This window comes from Tinamus guttatus, unplaced genomic scaffold, assembly GCF_059628265.1.
Source record: "Tinamus guttatus ecotype Peru unplaced genomic scaffold, ASM5962826v1 Tinamus_guttatus_pri_ptg000866l, whole genome shotgun sequence".
NCBI lineage: Eukaryota > Metazoa > Chordata > Aves > Tinamiformes > Tinamidae > Tinamus > Tinamus guttatus.
In genome coordinates this window covers 451,666-468,248 of record NW_028289400.1, presented here as the reverse complement: position 1 = coordinate 468,248, position 16,583 = coordinate 451,666, and the positions used below count along the sequence as shown (strand labels likewise).

The following is a 16,583-nucleotide window of genomic DNA, read 5'->3' as shown; positions in this document are numbered from 1 at the left end:
TTTGACCCAGCCTTCAGTTTCGCTTCATCCTCGGCCGTTCTCCGGGTTTTCTCCTCGCCGTCGGCCCCAGCTCCTGGGCCGCATCCTGGCCCTGCAGCATTCCCTGCCCATCCCAGGCCGCTGTTGGAGCCGGGAGCCGCCTTGGGCCTTGGAGCCCCCTTTTCCAGGGCTTTCTGCAAAGATGGTCCCAGGTCGGAGCCCGCGGAGCTGCAGATGTTCCCGAGTCACCACTGCCAGCACCAGTCCTGCCAGGGCCCTTAGGGCGCTCAGCTTCCCAAGGGCTTTTCCAGGCACTTTCCATGGTCCTTCGGGCAGTTGCTCACACGAGGCAGGGGTTCTTTGCCCCGGCGGGTGTCATGAAGAAACTCAGGTGGAAAAAACCCATCAAATTGCATGAAACGCAAGAGCCGAAATGTGGAAAAATGCTGCTAAATTCCAGCGCCCTTTGCTAGGAGGAAAACGGGGGTGGCCCGTGCAAACCCCCCGGCCGGGTTGGGAGCCCGGGGCGGTGTCACCAGGGCGTCCCCGCGTGCAGCGCCCGGAGCAGTTCCCCAAACGCGGGGGCCGCGGGGCCACTTCCCCAAACACGGGAGCCGGAACGCGCCCGGGCGCCGCCGCGGAGGCCCCCCGAGGAGTTTGGGAAAGCGGGGCGGAAAATCGCGCCCGGGGCCAGCGCCGCGGGGAGCCCAAGGGCAGGAAGGGACTTTTATGGGGTTGGCGGCGGCCGCGCGCGCGGGACGCGGGAGGAAGTGCACGGGGAGCCCCGTCGCGCCGGCGCTCGCCGAGGGCGCCGCGTTCCCACGGGAGCCGCCTTCGCCGCGGCCCGTCTCCGCGTGGATCCCTCGGGAGGACGGCGAGGGAAAAGGACGACCGAGACAGGCCCCGCCGGCGGCCCGACATGTCGCTCAAGCTGCCCCGGAACTGGGATTTCAACCTGAAAATGGATGCGGCGAAAATAGGTACTGGCAGCGCTGCTGGGGGCTGGGGACGCTGCTCCGGGGGTGCTGGCACCGAGGGGACCCCACATCTGCTTTCCAACCGCAGGGAGATTTGCAAATCGTTGCCATTTCTGCTTTGCGAAAAGGCCCCTTGCAAAGATTTGGTGACAGACGGGGGCCGGGCGCCGGGGTGACGCCCCGGAACGGGGCCGCTGGCCGTCCCCGCGCGGTCACTCGCGTCGCCGCTCGGGGCCTGGCCCTGGGACGCGGGGACCCTGCGCTCCGGCCCGGGGACCAGGACGTTTTCCGGAGGCCGCGGGTGCCTCCGGCATGAGGAAGGAGCCCCCAACCCGCCCCTTCCTTGTGCATGGGGTGAAGCGCAGTAAAGGCCGCAAGGAGGGTTCCCATTCCCACATCCATTCCCACTCCCATTCCCGTTTCCTGGCTCATTCAGGCTGAGGGTCCCAGCAGTGGGAGCATTTCCCATTCCGTGGCCAGGCCTTGCTCACCAGCACCATCCGGAAAACCCATCCGGGGGGAATTTCTAAAGGGGAAGCAGGATGGTGCCGCTGAGCTCCGAAAGCTTCGGCCTGAGTGCGATGCCGACACGAACGGTCCAAGCGATGCCAACCGGGAGCAGCATCTTCCCGCTCGATGAACCCGTGTCCGTGCTTTGCTTCCCATTGGATCACCTTCCTACAGGAACATCCCTTTGGAAAGGGCAGGCAAGGAGCGACCTGGCCCCTCGGGATGTTTTCAAGGCTGGCTGGGGTTGTTGGGCTACCGCTGCTGCCCATGGTTTGGGGAAGGGAGGGCCTGAAAAAAAAGCGCAAAAAAAAAAAAGTGCAAAAAAAAGTGCAAAAAAAGTGCAAAAAAAAGTGCAAAAAAAGTGCAAAAAACCCCACAGAAAACCACACTACCCTTAAAAAAATCAGCCAAAATAGCTAATGATTTTCTTCTCACTTGCAAGACAATTGCTCCCACGCAGGAAAAAGGAAGCGCGCCCGGCCAGCAGCCGCTGCAGCCGCTTCCGCGCGGGCCCTTCCTGCCGCCCGCGCTCCCTCTCTCCCTCCGCTTCCAGCCCGCTCCAAGAGCGTGATGCCGGGCGAGGCGGCGCGGCCGGCGTCCCCCCGCGCGCCGGAGCGGCCGCTCCGGACGGGCTGGCTCCGCAAGCAGCAGCGCTCCATCGTCCGCAGCTGGCAGCAGCGCTTCTTCGTGCTCAAGGGCCAGCAGCTCCTCTACTACAAGGACGAGGACGAGGCCAAGCCGCAGGTAGCTCCCGGGGGGCTCGCGGAGGCTTTTCCCGCTTTTCCGGGCGCTTTTACGGCGATGCTCCCAAGGGGAAAGCCTTGGGATTCGGTCGGTTCGAGCGGAGAGGTGGGTGCTGGTGCTGATGGTGGGAGCGTTTTCCAGCTGGAAAAAGGGATGTGGAAACGGAAAGGGAAATCCCACGGCCCCGGCATCTCTCACTGGGGGGTTCGGAGCTGCTCCCATCCCGCTGGCCGGCCCTGCGCTCCCCTTCCCCTTGGGATTTGGTTCAAGGGACTCCATGTAAAAGGACCGGGTTTCTTTCCTCCCGTGTTTGGCTGTGCCCATCTCCTCCAGCCTCTTCCATTCCCAAGAGGAGAATTCCCAAGAGAAGAGCAGATAAAAGGAAGAAGAATAAAACATAATAGACTAATATATAAAGTATACTATACTAATATATAAAGTATACTATAATGCACTAGTATGTAATAACCAGCTTTCTCAGCTTGAGAAGCAGCTCATCAGAAAAAGAAATGGTGCTTAAGAATTGTCCCTTATTGCTTGAAAAGTCACTTTTTTACAAGATTTTTTTTTGCAATGGGAAAAACAAACAGCAGCTCCAGGAGGTTGTTTAGAGGGGGGATTTGGGCAGCTGGAAAAGGAGCCTTTGCAAGCCCTGCTCTGCTTGGCCCTAGGGCTGCGTGTCCCTGCAGGGAAGCACCGTCAGGGAGGTGGCCGGTGGCACGGAGGAAGGAGGCCGGTTCATCTTCGAGATCATCCCAGGTGAGAACGGGGATTCCGGAGCTCCGGAGCGCCGCGAGGCCGGAGCCGTCGGCCGGGGAGGCTCCCAGGGCCGGGTCTTGCTGCAGACCTGGTAGAGCAGGTTCCAAAAACTAGTCGGAAAGGGCGTTTTCGTGGTTTGGTTTCATTTCCTTTCGATAACGGAAAGCTTGCTGATCGCCTTATCGTTTTGCTGCAGTTTTTGTTCTCGAGCTGAGCAGCCTCAGCACAAACGAGACGCCCAAGTGCTGTTTCCTCCTGCAGGGAAAATAGGGATTAACGGAGCGTTTGAGACTCCAAAAATGCACAGCAGAGGCCGCGATGCCTCCTGTGGTTCCCTTTACAAATGATGATTTTTTTGCAGGGGCCTCCGGAGAGCAGAACCGGGCCGGGCAGGACTCCTGCGTGCTCATGGCCAGCTCCCAGGCGGAGATGGAGGAGTGGGTGAAATCCATCCGCAGGGTGCTCGGCTCGGCCTCCGGAGGTAAACGCTCCCGTTTCCCGTCGCAATAATCACACTGCAATCTGCAATGTTACGTGCAGTAATTGCCTTTGAAACCACCCCATAGACCGGCCCTGTTGGGTCTGGTATAAACGTGGGCAGAGTGAAGGGCAGCTGAGCACCAAGGAGCATCTTTGGGCTCAGCTGGAGCCCCTTGGGGCACTTCATGTCCCCTTGGTAAGTGCCAATCTCGAGGACGGCTTCGATTCAACAGGTCAGTGATGGCGTGAGGAATAAGGCACGGAAAAAAATCCCTGCCTTCCACCTTCTCCTGTCCTCGTCCTGCTTTTCGGAGCGCCCAGCCCTTGTTTCTGCTGCGCTCACCCAGCGGGCAGTTTTTTAGGCCCTTGCAAGCCATGTGCAGGGAAATGCAAAGCTTCAGCTGCTTAGCAGGGAGCAAACCACTTTGGGGGGTGACAGGGAGAAGGCAGGAGCCCCAAACCTCTGCAGGGCTTTTGCAGCTCGTTTTTACGAGCTGGTTTTACTGACCTTTCACTGAAGAACGGCAAGGGCGGGAAGCAGGGGAGCCCCCAAACACTAATCCCAGCAACTCGGAGCTGCTGTTGAAGTGTAGAAGCCAAAACCAGGGTTTAGACAGCGTCATCCTCGGCGTTCCCACCGCCAAGCTCCGCAGCGCCGTGTCCTTCCGCAGCCGTGTTCGGCCAGCGCCTGGCGGACACCGTGGCCTACGAGCAGAAGTTCGGGCAGCAGCAGGTGCCCATCGTGGTGCAGAAGTGCGCCGAGTTCATCCGCGAGCACGGCGCGAGCGAGGAGGGCATCTTCCGCCTGCCCGGCCAGGACAACCTGGTGAAGCGGCTCCGCGACGCCTTCGACGCCGGGGAGAGGCCCTCGTTTGACCGGTAATGCTGGACGCCCCCTTTTTGCACCCCGAATCCAGGGAAAAGCAGCTCATTAAACCCCATCGAGAGGGGGGATTCAGCAGAAACCCAAAGCACGGTGAGGTTGGAGCGGGGGGAGCCCTGCTGCAGATATTCAGTTTAGGGGTGTCCCTCACCTTCCCTCTCCAGGGCCCACATTTGAGACACGTCCCTGCTGAGATTCCAGACAGGGATAACACTTCTCCCTGCTTTCCTGCCCTAAGCAGCTGACATTTGGATAAGAAGCAGGTTTAAAGAAAGGGGAGACTAGTGTTTTTTTTTCTTTTTTGTATATTATATATATTTTAAAACACTCAACAAATCCTAAAAATAAATGACCTGGCGGATTTTCGCTAGGAGTTTACAAGAGTTTAGCGACTTCAAGGTGGGTCAAGCGCGAGGCTGACAGTCTTGACAGTGTCCTCTTGACATAATGTAAACTGCGTGGTATGCAAAGCTGCAAACATCTGTCCTCGCAGGACGTCGCCAGTAATTGCTGCTAATCTTAAAAGCCCGGGCGAGCTCCGCGAGCCAACGGGGCGGATGCTGGGCGCTGTTTGCATGGAAACACTCGGGAAGTGTTTCCACTACTCAGCCCTGGTGAGGCCGCATCTGGAGTATTGTGTCCAGTTCTGGAGTATTGTGTCCAGTTCTGGAGTATTGTGTCCAGTTCTGGGCTCCACAGGACAAGAGGGATGTGGAGCTGCTGGAGAGAGGCCAGCGCAGGGCTACGAGGATGATCAGGGGCCTGGAACATCTGCCCTGTGAGGAGAGGCTGAGGGAGCTGGACCTGTTCAGCCTGGAGAAGAGAAGGCTGAGAGGGACCTGAGCAGTGTCTAGAGGTACCTCAAGGGAGGCAGTGAGGAGGATGGGGCGGCCTCTTCTCACTGGTGGCCACCGACAGAACTAGAGGAAATGGCCACAAACTGAAGCACCAAAAGTTCCACAGGAACTTAAGGAAAAATTCCTTCCCAGTGAGGGTGCCAGAGCCCTGGAACAGGCTGCCCAGAGAGGTTGTGGAGTCTCCTTCTCTGGAGATCTTCAAACTCGCTTGGACGCAGCCCTGTGCCACGTGCTCTAGGTGACCCTGCGTGTGCAGGGGTTGGACTAGATGATCCCTAGAGGTCCCTTCCAACCTTAAGGATTCTGTGATTCTATGAAGGGCTGGGGACACTCAGCCTGCGTGTGGATGCCCCACGGTGCAGCAAGCCCCCAGCTACCAATTTGCCCCACCAGTCTGTCCCCCGTGTTGTCCCTCCATGAGTTTCCCCCCAGGTTGGCCCGGCCGCTCCGTGGGGATCCCTCCGGCTCCGCCTGGGGCGCCGGGACGGGTCCGCGGGGGCCGTGTGCCGGGTTCAAGCCCCGTTGAGCGGCCCCGCGTGCCTTGCAGCGACACGGACGTGCACACGGTGGCTTCGCTGCTCAAGCTCTACCTGCGGGAGCTGCCCGAGCCCGTCGTGCCCTGGGCGCAGTACGAGGATTTCCTGCTCTGCGGCCAAGCGCTGGACGCCCACGAGGGCCAGGTACGACAGGGAGCTCATGGGTCCCCTCCTGGGTGGAAAAGCGACCTCGGTTAAACATGGGGACGGGGAGCTGCACACGCGGCCGCTTTGGTGCGTCTCAAAGGCCCTTCTTGGAGTTTCGCTTCTTCAAACGAGTCCCGTTAGCCGGGCCGTGAGGGCTGATGCGCAGTCACGAGGCTTGAAACAGCACGAAAATAGAAAAGAGAGAAAAATCTCCCAAAGGCAGCGGGGTTTCCCAGCCTGACAACACGGCTCCATCTGCTTCGGCAGGTCTCAGGGCCAGAGAGGGGCCTCGTGCAGCTGAGCCCTTGCAGCAAACGTGACGAGCAGGGGAGGAAGGAAGTGCAACCCGGCACGGCGGCGCTCGCGCCGGAGCCAGGAAGGAAGCGGGGATCTGGGAGAGGGGCAGGGAAGGGAGGTTTTACCCAGAAAACGCTCCTGGATGTGGTCTGTGTGCACAGAAACACGAGCACGCTGCAAAGAACAAGCAGGGGTTTTCCTTGGCAGCGTTTGTGCTGCGAACCCCCACGCTGAGCCCTACAAGCGCCGGTGCTTCGAGGGAAGGGGTTTGCTCGCCGCTGGTTTTGCTTCAGGATGCTTTGCGTTAGAAAGGCCATAAACATTTGTATGCAAGAAACGTATGCAAATACATCTGCGTGTACAGATGCAACTGCAGACACAAATATGTTTGTTACAAACACGTTACCTCTGGGACTATCGGCTCTTTTGCAAGGGCTGAGCCCGTGCTGTGCTGGATCAAAGCGTGGAAAACCTCATCCAGGTCCATGCTGGCTCTCCCAGAGAAATCTGGATTTCACCTCCAAGGCGAGGAGAGACCATATTGAGATGGACTGCAACGGACAGGAGACAGTTTGCAGTTTGTATTGTGAATTCTTATTCCCAGAGCTATTTCTTAACTTGCATTTAGGGTCATCAAGAACTGCTGAAGCAGCTGTCCCTCCTTCCCCGAGACAACTACAACCTCCTCAGCTACATCTGCAGGTCAGTCCTTAGTGCATGGTGTAAATACCTCCTGTTTCCTGCTTGGAATAAAACTATCACCCCAAAGGCTGAGGTTGACTCTGGAGAGGGCTCTTGCAAGCTCCTGTTTGGGAGCTGTTATAAAGGGAGAGCCTCACCCCATGGGAGAGACACATTAAGGAGGTCTGAGCATAAAGGTCTGCTCCAAAGTCCCCAAACTCACTTGCAGGGCCGTGAGAACTAACACAAAATACAGAATTTTAAATTTAAGTCTTTTACAATGAAGCTCTTACAATGAAACCCCGCTTGGCCCTGGTTGACGTGAGATTTTTTTCCACTCTTTTTTTTCTTCTCCGACTTGGAATTTCTGCCCTTGGCTTCCTGCAGGTTTCTCCACGAAATCCAGCTGAACTCCAGCATCAACAAGATGAGCGTGGACAACCTGGCGACGGTGATCGGCGTGAATCTCATCAGGCCAAAGATAGGGGACCCTGCCGTTATCATGAGAGGTAACAGGAATGATTAGTGTAGGAGCACACGATGCGCTGCAACACTCAGCTGCATCCACAGTCTCAAAATGCAAAATTGTCTGGGACAGACCCACGGGCACTGATATAGGAAGGAAGGTCAAGCCACAGGTAGCCAGCTGGGCTATAAATGGGTCTATGGTAAAAATGCACTCGGAGCTGAGCTGTGGATTCCCTCCGTTGGTCACTGCAAAATATTCAGGAAAATATGGAGAGTTTTCTTTCACCCAAAGCAGGGAGATGTGAAATTCTTCTTGAAGAAACAAGAGAGAAATAACTGCTTTAATGAGCCAAACAGCGTAATCCCTTGGGCAGGGAACAGATGTATCAGAACTAAGGGAAGAAACATTGTAAGGGCAAAGATTTCCCTTTTTGTGGGGTTAAGGCGTGATGATCCTGGCTGCTGAAGGTCACTCCCGTACCAATGGTCCTGCGTGGGTTACATCCACGTTCTCCCCAGAGCGGGGTTTTCACACAACCACTGAGCTCTGCTCTGTTTTTAATGAAACATCTCCCGCATTTTTGGAAGGAAAAGGCCTGCGGCCAGGTGCCTGGTTTAGAGGGATGACATAAATTCCTCCCCAGCTCTTTTGCTGATGATATTCATGGGATAACAGATACTCACAGCTTGCCTGTGGAGCCAAGGGAGCACATCTGTCCAGCTGTGCAGAGTCACAACTTGGTTGTTCTGGCGTGATACAGAAATCTCCCCCTTGGTTTAGTTCTGTGGTTGTGCTCCTGCCTTCCCCTGCGTTTCTGTCTGCTTCTGCCGCCCAGACACCAGAAAGACCGAGCAGAAAATGTCAAATCCTGCGTGTTCCAGGTACCCCTCAGATCCAGAAAGTGGTGACCGTGATGATAAGTGACCACGCGGAGCTCTTCCCCGCATCCAAAGATGGGTCGCTCTCCTCAGATGCAGAAAAACCCAACGAGTTCAAGAAAGCCCCTGTCCCGCGCAGCTCCGTGGGCTGGGACGCTGCCGAGGACCCGGCGGGGGCCAGGACGGACAGCTTGATCCTAAGGGAAACGGTAAGACCAGATCCTTGGAGAAACGGCCGCAGCAGAAAAATAACTGTAATAAATGGCTATTTATTATGGGAAGTAACAGCTCAGCAAGCCACTTAGAGCACTTGCTGTTAATAGGCTAAAGATCCGTAACTGCCACCCCTGGAATATCGATGGCAGGAAAATGAGTTCTTTCCTGTGGAAAATTTGCTCTTCTGGGAAAAAAAATTGAAGATCCTAAAGCTTTTTTAGCTGAGAGGCAGAATGGATGAAACCTTTTCAGTTCATGCTGGTGAAGTGGAAATGCTGAGGGCTTTTCTCAGAAGGAGCCTCTACAAAAAGCTCGTTTTAATAAGAAATACACTTCAAATTAAAGTCATTCTTATGAAAAACCCTTGGCTATGGAAGGTAGCATGTCCAAATGTGACCTGTGTAAATGGGCTGTTTCTGTAGTTGCAGCCAGCCTAAAGTCATGGATCTGTTTTCCAGAGGGACGACCCGAATGCCAGCAGTGCTGCTGGGCCAGCTGCGGACTCAAGCGTGCCCGGAGAAGATAATGATGTGAAACCATCCAAAGACACCCTGGGAATGTGGAAAATGCAGTCTAGGAAAAGAACTCAGACCTTACCTAACAGGAAATCCTTCCTGACAGCCGCTTCTCAGGGGGAGAAAGGCAGGAATGACAAAAGCGACATATTTGCCAAGGACTTTTGGAAATCCTCCCCGGGAAGCAGCGTGCCCCCTGGGCTCCCCGATGGCCATAGGAGAACGTTGTCCCATGATCTGTTCAAGCTGCTGGACCTTCACCGGGCTACGGCTTCGGATAACGCGGCCGGCGGCGGCTCCGATGCCGCGAGCGGCGCCTCCGAGCAGCGATTCCTCCCCGGCCCCACGCAGCATCCCAAGGAAACGGGCGGCAGCTCGGATGAGCCTCGGGATTCCGGCCAGGAGAGCGAGGAGCTCCTGCACAGCACGATCCTGAGGCTGGAGAGAGAAATGGAGACGCAGAAAAATAAATACGAGGAGGAAATCGAAAGGTAACGGGCTGCTGAATGCTGCCTTCCGCAGGGCGTGAGGTCTGCAGCCCATATTATCACAACACTAGCACTTCCCACAATTATTTACCAGTAATGATATATAAGGGCCATAGTATGGTTATATATAATGGTTATAGTGATGGCTAAGGTGCCATATATAATGGTTATAGTAATGGCTAAGGTTCCATTATAGTATTCCAGTGTACTGTCTAGAATTCAATGCTCACGTCCTATAGACTAATGGTGTCATTGCTGATATTGTTACATTATAGCATTTTAATTCTGCAATATAGCATAATAATTCTGCAATATATGGTCATAGTTATTGCTATTAATTATATGGTCATAATTATTGTAGTTACTACAATATTATATCATTATACTAACCAGGGTTCAGTGGTACCTTTATTCCAGCATCGGATGGTTGTAGCTGTTGGTGTCACTCTAGTTTCAGGTGTTGTTAAGGTGTTGTTATTCACTGCACAGACTGAGCTTGGTGCATTAGGTGACGTGGTCACTGAGGGTCAGGGGACAGAGATGTGGGTTCAGGCACTGCCACTCTTCTGCAGCAGACACCTCTGTGCTGCTGGGCATCTCCCAGGGTGGAGGAGATTATATTTATTTATAATTAATAATTTATTTATAATTATTTAGCTGCTTCCTGACAGGGAGGACTGACCTCCATCCAAGCGATGCCTTCCCAGCGCTCTTCCAGTTCCATCTTTTCACGCTCCTTTTTGTTTCTCTTTGCAGCCTTGAGAAGGAAAACTATGAAGTTTGGGCCAAAGTGGTGAGGCTGAACCAGGAGGTTGAGAGGGAGAAGAAGAAATCAGAGGAACTGGAACAAAAGCTGAGGGACATGGAGCTCCTGCGGGAAGACATGGAGAGGAAAAACAAAATGCTGGAGGAGGAGATAAAGAATTTAAGCCAATCCAGGAGCAAAACTGATGCCAAAAACAACTAGGAGGAAACACCTGGATGAGTGCAGGCATTAAACGGAGCTGCATGGTTTAGTATCCGAGGGAATTGCGCAGCGGGATCAGAGCCAGGGACTTGTGCAGGCCACTGCCCTGTTACAGCCAGCGGGCTGGTTCGGAGGAAGGAGCCCAGAAGTTAGAGGTTGGTTTACACTCTGAAACAGGAAATTTCAAAACTGTTGTTTAGCTTTATTTCACTTTTTAAATCCTCCTCTGGCTGCTGAAGTTACCTGTCGAACAGGCCAACACTTCTTGCTGCTCAACCAGAATGTCTTGCAGTAGGAGTTTACGTTAAATATATATCATACTTAACAGAAATAGAGGAGCAAGTGGCCTTCCTGTTGAAGGCCACTCCTTGCTGAAGACATCCTAGTGCTCTGACCCTAAATCCTGCAGCTGGGGAGTCAGAAAATCACTGGGCCTGGGTGACGCTGCAAGACACGCTCTGCAATGAGCTCCAGGTGTTTGCATCAACGCCCTGCAATGAGCTCCAGGTGTTGGCATTAACACCCTGCAACGAGCTCCAGGTGTTGGCATTAACACCCAGGCTTCCTTAAGGCTCTGATGGAGCAAGGAGGACCCAACAGGCTTCCTGATCCACCAGCAGAGACCCAACGCGACGGTGCTCACTGGGATGTGCTGGACCCACCGATACGACGGCTCTAGGTACTGATGGTTTGAGCAGACCCATAAACCAGGAGAACCCATTCAAATGAGTTACTGCTCAGTCACTTTTGATCCCTGTTTCCTATAGCCCTGCGTTACGTACGTCCAGCCCAGCTGCTGCTGGAGCCTTGGAGCGCCGCTTCCAAGCATTTATACACGAGCTGCTCATCCAAAGCTAGTCCTTTAGGAGCTTTACAGAAAATGGGCTTTCTACAGAAAATGTAGAGCTTTCTACAGAAAATGGGCTTTTCCCACCTTCCCTGGGAGATGGTTTTCGCTGACCTTTTTTACAATCCTCCTTTTGTTTTTCACCGTTTTGTCCACGAAGGTCAGGATTCCCTTGCTCAGTTCCGAGGATACCTGGGATTTGCACCCTGGGATTTGCATTTGTGATGCTGGGGCTCTGTCCATGAGGCCTAAGGACAAACCGGACTCAACGGCCTCGTGTTACCACTTTGGTGTTCGGAAACGCGTCGCTCCGGCTGTTGTTCTCCTGTCAGTGGGCTGGTGGCATTAACGCAGTGACACCAGATTGCTGTGACTGAGGATGCAGCTTTGGCAACGCGCGGGGGGGAAAAGGGCATGAGAAGAAAAACGACACGAAGGAAAATATATGAAAACGGGGAGATTGAACTGGGAAAATGTGAATATGGAATAAAAGTCGGTATCATCACGATAGCACCTGCTGGGCACTAGGATAGCTCTAAAATGGAGCCAGGACCCCTCAGTGCCGGCCTCCTTGGTCTCAAAGTCACGCTCATTTTGGCACCTTGAATCCATTTTGCTCAGTACAGGCAAAGGACAGGGCTGTCAAGGTTGAGGCACGTTTCAGAATCCCATAAATTGCTCATCCCACCTATAAGCTCTGGTTGCAGATCACTTCCCTGAGACCCCGGGGACCGAGCAGCTCCCCTGCGAGCAGCCGGGTCTTTAGACCCTGCAATGTGTAACCTTGAGAGAAGCATCAGTGTTTTGTTTTATTTAAAGTTTCACCCTTTCAAAGAGCCTGTTAGGAAGCTTCCCATCCTTCCCAGCACACACACAGGCCTGTGAGGATGTCCGGGAGACCCTGCGAAGCTCAGGAGCCGCCGGGACGGGGACAAGCGCACGTTGCTCGAGGATAAACTGCACGTTCCCCCTTTGCAGATCGGCTGCAGGAGCCTCTCTCAAGCCACGGCTGCTTCGCAGTGGCAGAGAAGCTGCTTTGAAGATATTCCGCCCATTAAAATGGGAAGTGTTTACAGTGCTCCTATTTACAAGATAGGCTTTCCGAGGGGGTCAGGTGGTCTGGAAATTCCTGCATCTAAACTATGCATAATGCAGTGAAAAGAGGAGTTTTCTAGGCTATAATTCCTGCTCTTACTATTCAGCAAGCTTTGCACCAGAACTCATTTGTCACTCTCAGATATTCGCTTTGCTGTATCCAGGTTTTGGTAGGTGTGAGAGGCAAGAAAACAAAATTATCCTTCCCACGTTATTCTCGTTGGATCCCGAGCCAGTCACACTTGCACTGACTTTTCCCCTCATATTTTATCAAAGCTGCATTTTTGGCATGGGAGTGACTTTCTTTTTTTAGCTTGGCTATTGCATAAAATAGCAAGTTGTTGTGGGAGGCGAGGTGGACGTGCGGGAAAAGCGGCCAGCCGCTACTTAGGATAATTCATGCAAATGAGAGAAAACCAGCAAGAACACGTTGTTCTTCCCCAGAATGACTGAACACACAGTTCCTCCTTCCCTTACCCAGGAGCTGAAAGTTTACCCCCAAAACAGGCTGTCTTTGGTGAGGAAAGACTGCCGATTTTGGGTTACTTGTACAAATAACCATTTGCCAGCAGGCTTGGCAATAGGTTATGCTTTTCTTAAATTAAGGTATCAGCTTGGCACCTGTTTTTGAGGACAGGGAAGGCTCCTTTTTCCTTTCCCCATCATTTTCCCATTTCCCTTCTCACTTTGCCAACAAGTGGCCGGGGGGTGCTCAGGTTTCCATCCCTTTGGTGACCCCTCTCCCTGCACGTCCCTTCCCGGAGCCATGGGATGCATTTCCACGTCTACCCTTCTCTTTCCATGCGGGTGCGTTCCTGATGCCTCCCATAACCCTGTCCATGCTCTGAAATGCGGGATTCTTGGGAATACGGAGCACCTCATCACGATCTCCTTGGCCTCGCTGTCCCCATTGAGTGACTCTGTGCGTGCCCCCCATCCATGGGACTTGGTGGCCTTGGATCTGCTCCTGACTCCTGTTGGTGCAGGAAAGCCCGGGGGCCGCAGGGTGTTTATTTGCGTTGTTCCCTACAGTCGCTCGGGGCTGTTATCACTGAGGTCAGCAACACCCTCACAGGCACTTGGGACCCAGCGGGACTGGATCATTCCCGTCCTGGGCAATCGGGAGACTCCGCAGGGTCAGCGATGGCACCAGAAGTTACGGAAAAGCGCTCGGAGATTAAATTGCTGTCATCCGCCCCGAACCGTTGCTGCTCGCTCAAACACGAGGCCTCCCAGCTTCGTATCTCGCATCCTGGCAGCAGGATGCTTTTAAAAATAAACCCCTCGTGGGGCCATTCCTGCGTTTTTTTGAGGTGGCCGCGGGCAATGCGGCCATCCCACCCAACCCGAATGGATCAGGAGTTCTGCCCCAAAGGACATCAAACCACAAGGCCACGGATTTCACCTCCAAAACTCACTAGGAAGCTAATGAGGCCTTTTGGAAGCACTTGCAGAACACGTATAAAACTGACCCAGAAAGGGACGGAGGAGACCTGAGCACCAACCTGGGAATATCTGGGCTAACGCCTAGGTAGCCAGGCTAGCCAGATGACCCTTTCTTTGATGCTAGACCGCTGTTTTTTCAGTCTAGAAGTGTTGATAACAGAGGTGTCAATGGGGAAGAGGTTGGTCTTCCCCCGAATGCTCTTGCATTTGCTCTTGTAAAGACCTAAATGCTGCAGAATGGGTTGGCCAAGAGAAGCCAAGGGCAGGTAGAGAGGTGGCTCCGTTGCCCGCTGCCGTTTGGGACCTCCTAAACGATCCTGCCCGGCCTCCAGCCTTGGTTCCGGAGGGGCAGACACCGCTGGGCTCATCCAGTGCCCAGGGAACCTCGGTTCTGCTCCGGGTTTTGCTGCGGTGACGCCTTCGGAAGGGCCGGAGGGAAAAGCCCGCTCTGGAAGCATGAGACACGCAGGCGATATTCCGGCCCTGAACTTGCGGCTGGCATGAGGCATCGATCTGCAAAGGATGAGGAAGGACGAGGAAGGGAGGAAGGGCGAGTTCAGCAAGGAGAACAGAAGTCTCCCAAGTGCCTGAAATGTAGGGATCTCCCCCAGGGATGATAGAGAAAGGTGTAAAGTAATCGAGGAAGAGCGTCTTGGAGATGCTCATGCCTGAAAAGGCCCGTGGATGATCCCGCCGCGCACCAGAACGGCCACTGTGTTATTATAGCTGAGATTCCCAGGCGAGGATCTGTTGGATCCCACTATCATTTGATCGGGTTTGGGAATCTCCGTGTGGATTTGCTGCAGGGCCCAGCACCGTCTGCTCGCTGATAAAAGCCAGCAGAGCAAACCTGCTGCTGCAGGGGCTTCTGCATGTCCGCTGCTGCAAGGGCTGCTGCACGTCCATTACTGCAGGGGCTGCTGCACATCTGCTGCTGCAGGAGCTGCTGCATGTCTGCTGCTGCAGGGACTGCTGCACATCTGCTGCTGCAGGGGCGGCTGCATGTCCATTACTGCAGGGACTGCTGTACACCCACTGCTGCAGGGGCTGCAGTGCATCCGTTGCTGCAGGGGCTGCAGCGCATCTACTGCTGCAGGGGCTGCTGTATGTCCACTGCTGCTACAGGGGCTGCTGCGCATCCGCTGCTGCAGGGGCTGCTGCACATCTGCTGCTGCAGGGGCTGCTGCACACTGGCTGCTGCAGGGGCTGCTGCACATCCACTGCTACAAGGACTGCTGCATGTCTGCTGCTGCAGGGGCTGCTGCACATCCATTAATGCAGGGGCTCCTGCACACCCACTCCTGCAGGGGCTGCAGCGCATCCATTGCTGCAGGGACTGCCGCACACCCGCTGCTGCAGGGGCTGCTGCACATCTGCTGCTGCAGGGGCGGCTGCATGTCCACTGCTGCAGGGGCTGCTTTCGCTTTCCCACTGCCGACGCTTCCTATTTTGACCGCCCCATTAGCCGGCGGTGACAGCTCCGGAAGCGGATTCCTCCCCATCTCCCGAGGAGCCGTCCCGCACGCCCTAATCTCCGCAGAGATAGGGAGTTGCCACAGCAAAGCCAACACACACCCGCGCGCCGCGGAAGCCGCGGCTGTTGTTTAGCGGCTGTTGCTAGCGAGCTGCTGTGCCGGGCTGCAGAGACCACCCCGCGTTTAAACCCTCGCACTTAACTCGACACGTCGCTTGTCAACGCGGCCTGGACAGGCTCAGCCGCACGGGGCCGCTGGGCAGGGTTGGGGATGCTCATCCCACTCATCCCGCGGGAGCCGGCTCATCCGAGCGCTCCGACGCGCCCTGGAATCGCGGCCATGCTCATTTAAACCGCGTTGTGCTGCCGTCCTTGGCCGTGCGTTGGGCCGCTGCAGAAAACATCATCCTTGGGGAAAGAAAAAGGAAAGCGTCTCCTCCCAAAACATTGCTCTGTGTCACGGAAATCCATTCCTCTCGTACCATTTCCTTTATTGCAGCCGTGCTGATGGCTTTTATCCTCTGCATTTCCTCTGTTTACTTAAAAAAAATGCAATCAGCGGGAGGCTGATCGATTTGCGTTCCGAACGGAATCGCTTTGGGCATCTCTCCAGCAGCTTAAAGCCAGCAAACGAAGGTCGCCTTTCCAACGGGAGCCCATTTGGCCCGAGCTGGATGGGATTTATGACCCGCGGGATACCTTGGAGCACAAGCATTAGCAGAACTGCTCTCTATTTTTTGGCGCTGGCCGCTCGATAAAGCAATTCCCGGTGTTGCTCCAGCGCTATCCTGCTGCCTTTGCCGTGCGCCGACGTGGCCTTGGATGCAGCCGCTTCCGCAGCTAATCGTGATATTAAATCCCGCTTTCCCCGGCATGCAAAGTGACTCCTGGAAAGGCATTTTTGCAAACGTGAAGGGGTTTTGGCCTGGCTTTTAGGTGCCTAATGCTAGAAAGGGCCGCGTCTGTGTGCGCTCCCTGGGCTTGAACGTACGGGAAGGGCCCTGATGGGATGCACCCCAGAGTGCTGCGGGAGCTGGCAGATGCCATAGCTAAGCCGCTCTCCATCATCTTTGAAAGATCCTGGAGAACGGGGGAGGTGCCGGAAGACTGGAAGAAGGCCAATGTCACGCCAGTCTTCAAAAAAGGCAAGAAGGAGGACCCAGGCAACTACAGGCCAGTCAGCCTCACCTCCGTCCCCGGAAAAGTGATGGAACGGCTCATACTGGCTGTTGTCTCCAGGCACATGGAGGACAAGAAGGTGCTCAAGAGTAGTCAGCATGGATTCACCAAGGGAAAATCTTGCCTGACTAACCTGATAGCCTTCTATGATGAAATGAC

At 54.8% G+C, this 16,583-nt stretch overlaps 1 protein-coding gene across 1 annotated transcript; it reads left to right on the top strand.

The window, feature by feature from the left end:
* Nucleotides 1–2,021: 2,021 nt before the first annotated feature.
* On the top strand, nucleotides 2,022–10,794 carry ARHGAP25 (Rho GTPase activating protein 25). The gene is made up of 10 exons (XM_088537860.1): nucleotides 2,022–2,210; nucleotides 2,882–2,969; nucleotides 3,331–3,450; nucleotides 4,121–4,328; nucleotides 5,737–5,869; nucleotides 6,798–6,871; nucleotides 7,238–7,359; nucleotides 8,201–8,406; nucleotides 8,872–9,419; nucleotides 10,173–10,794. Exons 1-10 carry the CDS (start codon nucleotides 2,037–2,039, stop codon nucleotides 10,381–10,383), a joined length of 1,884 nt encoding a protein of 627 aa, XP_088393986.1. The 5' UTR covers nucleotides 2,022–2,036; the 3' UTR covers nucleotides 10,384–10,794.
* The last annotated feature ends 5,789 nt before the right edge of the window (nucleotides 10,795–16,583 follow it).